The sequence below is a fragment of the Triticum aestivum genome, chromosome 6D (genome assembly GCF_018294505.1).
Source record: "Triticum aestivum cultivar Chinese Spring chromosome 6D, IWGSC CS RefSeq v2.1, whole genome shotgun sequence".
Taxonomy (NCBI): domain Eukaryota; kingdom Viridiplantae; phylum Streptophyta; class Magnoliopsida; order Poales; family Poaceae; genus Triticum; species Triticum aestivum.
This window is the reverse complement of record NC_057811.1, coordinates 17,482,393-17,489,883: the sequence shown is the minus strand read 5'-3', so window position 1 is coordinate 17,489,883 and position 7,491 is coordinate 17,482,393. Positions and strand designations below refer to the sequence as shown.

The 7,491-nt window shown below is 44.5% G+C and overlaps 1 protein-coding gene across 1 annotated transcript; it reads right to left on the bottom strand.

Annotated features, from left to right (window-relative positions):
• Positions 1-637: 637 nt before the first annotated feature.
• On the bottom strand, positions 638-7,215 carry LOC123143131 (uncharacterized). Its single transcript, XM_044561964.1, has 2 exons — positions 6,384-7,215; positions 638-6,132 (listed from the first exon to the last, which is right to left on the bottom strand). The coding sequence occupies exons 1-2, from the start codon at positions 7,083-7,085 to the stop codon at positions 5,509-5,511; spliced, it is 1,326 nt and encodes a 441-aa protein (XP_044417899.1). The 5' UTR covers positions 7,086-7,215; the 3' UTR covers positions 638-5,508.
• Between the last annotated feature and the right edge of the window lie 276 nt (positions 7,216-7,491).

Genomic DNA, 7,491 nt, shown 5'->3' with positions numbered 1-7,491 from the left:
GGTGTAGAAGCCCGATCAGCGCCGTGGTGGCCGCGTACCAGGGCAGGGCGGTTGGCCCGGTCGCGGCGGCCGGCGGCTGCCCGTACGGCCCGGCCAGGTAGAGGCGGATGCCCTGGACGGCGGTGACGAGGTCATTAAGGATCCCGGTCATCTCCGCCGACGAGTAGATGGCGACGAGCGGCGCGGTGGAGGGTGGCGGCATCTGGCCGGTGGAGTCCAGCGGCGCGGTGGTGACGGGCAGCGGCGGGTTGGGTGGTGATGCAGACATGATCAGAACCGAGCTACCTGATACCAAATTCGTAGGAGCTAGGATCCTACCTGGTCTAGGGCGAAGGTTGTACGGGAAGGGGGAGGGTTGACGGAGATGCGATCACGGCTGCCAGCGGCGGGGCGCCGTGGCGCGATGAAGAAGAGGCGGCGGCGGCGCAAGAGGCGGCTAGGGTTAGGTCTCCCGGCTCCCTTTGGGAAGCCGAGCAAATAATGATTGCTTCTTGCTTGATTAGATTGATATATCTCCTCTTCTTATATAGAGAGGTTTACTTGATTCCTAAGCAAACGATCCTAATAACAATAAAATAATTGAGCTAAGCCCCTAATAATGATAAGATAACTTGGGCCACAACTCACTGGGCTAAACCTGTAATATGCCGGTCATAACAACGGGCATCTCCGTTGGAATCGTTGTCACAACTACAGATACAAAACATTTCGATGAACTTTTTGGGTCTACGAGCATCTTCGTGGGAATTATTGGTACAAGTACAGATACAGTTTGGTGTTCCTGGTCAGTTTGTCAACAAGATCTTGCAAGAGAGTCCGCTGTTTTGGACCCTTTTGGTTCAGGATAATGAGACCCCAACTACAAACATAATCTCTTTTCTCGACAATAGAACGATAACCCATCACCAGTTCACTGACTTGGCAAATTGGCAATCCATCAAAAACTGCAGCCTGAAACATGTCTCTGAGCATCATTTGCTTAGCTAGGTAGATTCTGCAAGGCATCCAAGCTTCTGCCTATTCTTTCTTCTATCCACGCAAGTCTCCTCTCAAATTTTAGCACACTGGCATGAATAACCCTAATATCAACTTCCGCAAGCTTGGCAAATGAGCGTAGCAACATGTAATAATCAGCGTGCCCAACACAAACAAGACTACCAGTTATTGTTTTCTTTCTGTAGTGAAGATAGCCATCCGATCTCGGACACTTCCTTGGCGGCATATACCAAAATCCTTGGTCTTCCATTTCTGACTTGATACATAGTATCCCTGATGATGATGCAGAAAACGACCTTGCGCCGACAAAAGTTCCATCCCGACCTCGTTTATTCAGTCCAGTTGTGGTTCGCATCTCCTCCATGTGCGGTTTTGGATTCTCATCCTGCAATGCAACAGATTTAGCCATCAAGTCAACAACATTCACCCCCAAAAGACGTGCAGAAATCCTCAAGGTGCTTCATTTGTACAAATTTTAAGCCCAGATATGCTGCGAATAAAATAGAGTTTTTTTTACGAATAATAATTGTTTTTCTCTCCATCTTTTAATTTTATAATTTGGCCGTTTCTCAAAAACAAAGCCAGCTGTGTTTGGTTTATATAATCATTTATGTTTTCTTTCATGCTGATTTTGCTCCTCAAATAATATTCATAGATAGAAGGTTATTAATGGTTTGTACCCAAGGTTCCGAAATGCTAGGTAGAGATCATTGGAAGTTCAAAATAAATATATGATTAGAGTACAACAGAAAACTTTTTCTGAATACAACTTTATTGTTCTTAATCTGTAAAATTTATAGTATGGCAGTTCCTCAAAATATAACAAAATATCATTCAAACCAATTGTGTTTGGTTTCTAAGATCATTTGTGTTTTTTGTGTGTGCTAATCTGATAAATACAAAGCATAAGACCATCAATACAAAGGAGCACTTACAAAGAATCCGTAAACAAAGATGGCAAGTAGAAACATAACAACATAAAAACAGAGGAAAATATAACCATGACAATATAAATTTACCACATGATATTGTTGCCAGTAGTTTGCAAACTATTGGATGGAACTTTCTGTAATTCTGCAGCTATGAAAAGCTAACTGCAAGGCATGAAATTAACTAATGACACCAAGTGATGAGGAAAAGAGAAGCAAGTGCAGAAGTTCACCAATGAAATCAAGCAATGACCAGTATCTGAAGATGGCCCATCACTGAACACTGATACTTCCCAAATTACTCTTAAAATAATGGAACTGACAACACATAATTCGTTCAGCCATGATTTAGAAAAATATAATTAGATGAGACCATTCAGCCATGTCATCCAGGCTGGCAAGGAGTTTGGCTTTTTACCGGTACAGGCACACACTTTGTTTTGTCAGACACCTGCTCTGGCTCACCACCTAGGGGGTGACCCAGATGGATCATGAACTACTACCCATCGCCATCATGCTTGGCTTCTTCCCACACTGCGAACCCAACCTCCTCAGCGTGCTCTCGCAATCCCAGGGTGACAAAGGTGGCTCCTTGTCCCCCAGAATAGGATGAGTTTGTCATCAACTTGGGCACCAGTCACCAGATGGAGTCATTGAGATATGATCGCCAATAGCAATGGGGTCACCTCACAGCAAGAAAGAGAAGACAGTAGCATCTAGAATAACAGATAATACAGTGTAAAGGCAGATCTCTGTGTGATAGAGGCCATAAATATAAGAATACCAGTAAAGTGTTCTTGTAAGTCTAGAGTGTGAAACAGGGCCTTACAGACAAGTTGATCCCTGGCTATTGTTGGCACTATTTGATAACATGAAGTCGGTAATGAAAATACTAGTTGGAGCCTTGGAGGTGCAGGGCACAAGAAACATGATGGCACACTGAGACTCTGTTTAGACCTGGAAAATTGTCCAGCAGGTGTGTGCAGAGGCATGGATTCGACAGCTCCACCAGTTGAATCTTGATCAGACGGCAAAGAGTATTGATCTGGCGAGACCTTACATAATATCATTGCATATTAGTAGAGCAAAAAAAAAAAAACTGAGCTATTATCTATTTTTTCTTTCATCTTCCATTAAATGTGGTAACTATCTCATACTGAAGTACTAACTTCCTCTGTTCCAGAATTAGTTACCTGGGTTACAAACTTACAAAAGAACCAGTTTGGTCAACTTAATTTTTTTAGGCGCGTGGAATTGAAGTATACTATTAATATTCAAGGCAATCATAAGAAAATATTTGCAGTTCTCTGAATACAACCACTCAGTCACAGGATGGAAGAATCATGTTTTTCCTCTAGTACACAACTAAAGTGTTTGTCCTTGTGTGGTACATCAGTTGCATCAATGAAAAGTAGATTCATATATATCAGAGGGACATTACGCTGAGTGGAGAACTGGCATTACTCCCACTTCAGTAAAATGCATATGGTCTACTTCAGTGGCAGCACCACAAGGACCAAGGATGTAAATTAATGGATTTTTTTTTTGAGAAAAAAATTCATTGAATGTAGATAAACTTCATTAATGGATAAATTTGACATACATGCATACATACATAAACTTCAGTAAATATAGATAAGAATATTTTATATAACTACCTAGCTCTCGAGCATATCCATGTTGAGAAGCTTTGTGCCATTTTCTTTTGTTCCAGATTAACATGTCAATTGATCTCAGAATTCAGTCTTCCCCTGATACAGTAACATGCTCGACCAGACAGAACTGACCCCATAAACCATATATGCCAACCATGCAGAAGGAATATAATATATGTGTAAATAGAGTAAGGAATGCTCTCTATCTGCATGCAGTGACCTTCCATGCATAAATATTCCTGATTTGCTATACCAATTTTTCTTCCTGTGAGGAGTCTTGAAAGATTGGCATTTGTGGTTGTGACGGTTAAATAGTATGGAGATACTCCTCAGAAATAGTATGGTGAATAAGTTCTGTGCATATGTCCAGCAGAAAATTTACATCAGACTAATTAGGGTCGTTTTTCTTTTATTTCAGAGATATTAGCTGGAATTTCGGAGTAAACACATAAGTCTAATCCCAGTGAAAAAAATCAAGCTATCTTAACCTCCAATTTTGTTCTGTTTACGGAAGTTATGAATCTGAAGAGTAGAGTGACTTTTTCCTAGTGGCAATATGCTTAGATATATCCCTCCTATTTGAACAAAATATCCAATGCATTTGTCCCCACATAAATATAAAGCACTGATCAACACAAGCATGTACATCCGTCCTAGTGTTTTAACTCACCTCAGTTCAAGTCACTGAGCAGAACAAAAAATAGCAACAGCAGCCCAGATCTGCTGACGCTCTGCAGAAGCAACAGAACAGAGGCGCACTACATTCAATGGCTGACAAGCGAGTTGGAGTCACCACACTGATGTACACTTCATCACCGAGGTATAACCTTTACTAATTCATGAATTAATATTTCGCTTTTACTGAATATATACTATTTCTCATTTTTCTCTTCTTTTTCAGATCGATATGATTGTGATCATGTTTCAACAGGAAAAATGTTTGCATATAATGCCATGGTAACAGCAGCACGGTTAGTTATCCCTGCTGCTCATTAAACACAATCAGAACAGATATATACATCACTAAACACCAAGGATTACAAGTGCCCAGGTCACCGACTCGTGGACATGCTGTGACACTAGTTTGGTTGCAAGACAAGTACTAGTCGAGCAACTCTTAAATCTTAATCCTTGCTAAACAAAACAATTTGCAACTTTTTATGTTAGGATGGACAACAGGTTGAAGGTCTCAGTGTCGGCTCAAGGCAGCAAACTGTGATGAATTTTGTTGCAAAATATATTATTAAATCTACGATTTCACTCAATTGTAGACAGATATGAAGAAAAAACTTTTGCCCTCAGTGCAAGCTGTAGGTTGTAGTGGGAAAATCTCATATCATTTTCTTCTTCATATGTTAACAAGAACAAATGTTAGTTCAACCTTCATTGGATTTGCTTGTTATACATGGCACCTCCATTGGTTTATTCTGACAATTAATGGCGGATGCAAATGATAAGACTGATTCATATGTAGAAATTTGAAAAATTCCAAACTGAAAAAAGGTCAACTATGGTATTTAGGAACAAGTAAGGAGGAAGAAAACAAAAGGTTAAAAAAGAACAGACATCCATTCGAAATATATATCTAAGCAAACTTTAGTACTAACTGTCACAATATTTGTAAGAATAATCCAAATACTGAACATTGAACTGCAAACTTAGTACTAACTGAAATATGATGTAACTGAAAATACAATGAAGTCAAGAGGGAACATGCTAGATAAACGTTGCCATGAAAGCAGACTACACTGATATCTTCTCTAAGGAATGACAACAAACAGCATATCAGGGTTCAGGAATCAAATTGTCAGCAATGAGCAAACTGGCATGTAAAAAACACACTACAAGAGATAGCCCGCGTCCAGTTAGGCATAGAACAACGAGGCAGGAGTTACCAGCTTACTATGCAGAGTGAAAACTTTCCTGGTTCATCTAAACAAGAAATTAGTTGGTATCTCCCCTTTGCAAGCGGTTGCATAGTCCTCAGCGAGGTGTGGTGCAGCTTTCTTGTGAGGGCATATGTACTTGTCCACGAAATACTTCTCAGGCGTACTGACTGCAGTATAGAAGCTCAGCTCGCGATCTACCAATCCATTTTCCTTGAGGAACTTGAGAACATAGTACCGGGGCCTGACCCGGCCCTCCAGGCTAAGACAAGTAATTATCGGTCGATGAGCAATGTACATGGGCTCCAACCCCACCTCAGATAGCAGGAACTTGGACTTGCGCTGTAGCATGTCCTTAGAAATCCTGAGCAGTATCGGAGCCTTAGACAAAGCAATGACCACCTCAGCAGCAGACCACCTGAAGGTGTTCTTCAAGTAGTCCACTTTGGCGGCGATCTTGTCCTCATTGAGAAACGCGACAGCCTGCAGCGCTTGCCTGAACATCCCAGAGCCACGCGGCACGCCTAATCTTTCAGCACATGCCACCATCGCACGGACGCGCTCCGGGTTGGTGGTCAGCATCCTCGACACAGGGACACTCGGCTTGACAATATCGCAGTCACTTAGGCCGCACTCCCGCAGGAACACGACATTGGGCTTGATCACCTTGCCGACATGGTGAAGGCGCGGCAAGGGATGATGGCTGCACCATGATCCTCCTCGTTTTGCTAGCTTTGGCCTTGATGTTCTGCATTTGTGTTACCGAACTTGTGGCTGCGATCTACTTAGCTTTATCTTGAGCCATGTGCTCGTTTGACTGTCTTTATTTGGCTTGTAAGACTCTATGTGTGGATTCTGCCTGGTGGCTTTATTAAGTTAAAGCCGGACGCTGCTAGCGTCTATGTTCCAAAAAAAACCTTGCCGAGGTCCGACGAGAGTAGGCAGGACGAGCGCTGGAGCGCCCGGAGGAAGTTGTCGAAGGAGCCGAAGAGGGGCAGGTAGTAGCGCATCTTGGAGACGATGGGCCTGGTTCGGAAGCAGTAGTGGGCAACCGAGACGAGGCGGGCGATCTCAGGAGGCGAGAGACCGAGGCCGGCGAGCCCGGCGACGACGGGGACCAGGGTTTTGTCCACTTTGGCGCAGAGGAAGAGCGGGTCTTTGGCGACGACGGCGGCGGCGTCGGCGCCGGAGAGGCCGAGGCCGGAGAGGAAGGCGAGGACGGCGTCGGGGTTGGCGGGGGACTTGAGGTGGGAGAGCTTCTTGGAGGCCTTGAGGGCTTGGGGCCGGGTGAGGCCGCAGGTGCCGACGAGGTAGTCCTCCACGACGAAGCTGCTAGGGTTCGGGAAAATGGGGTCTGCGGCGGCGGAGAGGAGACGGCAGAGAGAGGAGCTGGGAGCGGCGGAGGACGAGGAGAGGAGGAGAAGGGTGGGGACGGAGCTTCGGAGGCGGAGCATGGCGGCGACGACGGCGGCGGCGGCGGACGGAGCAGGGCAGAGGCATCTCCGATGGGTTGCAACAGGCAGCGTGTCTGTGGTGGTGGCAGTGTGAATGGGCTGCAATCCTTCCGTTTGTCGTGTGTATGTGGGCTCTATTCGACCGGAGTTTTGATAGGCCCACATAAAATATTTCTTACATCTCTGCCAATGGACGAAGCTTTCGCATTGGCAGAAGCAGCGACGGAGCTAGAGCTAGACGGATTCTGCTGGGGGCAATGACAAAATCCGAGTGTTTGGAGAAGATGGGAATGTGTCGGCCTGGACCTGGCCTTGGACCTGGACCCATGGCCTCAAGGCCAATTTTAGGGGTCACGGGTCGACCCATTCTGACAAAATCATGTGGCCTCGCTGGCCCATTGGGTGCCCCAGGGCTGAACTAGAATTCCACAGCTTTTTAGCTATGTATACACTACTTTTGCAAACTACTTTTACAACATTTAAAGCATGTCCATAACAATTAAGATACACACCATGATGCAACCATCCTAGATACATAAGGCAGGACCAGAGCATTATGAAGATGTCGGAT

Excerpts from the sequence above, each read along its gene's own strand:
- LOC123143131 (XM_044561964.1), bottom strand. The coding sequence starts at position 7,085 with ATGTGGGCCTATCAAAACTCCGGTCGAATAGAGCCCACATACACACGA. Across the intron at positions 6,133-6,383 it reads TCTCGTCGGACCTCGGCAAG|GTGATCAAGCCCAATGTCGT; the intron begins GTTTTTTTTGGA and ends CATGTCGGCAAG.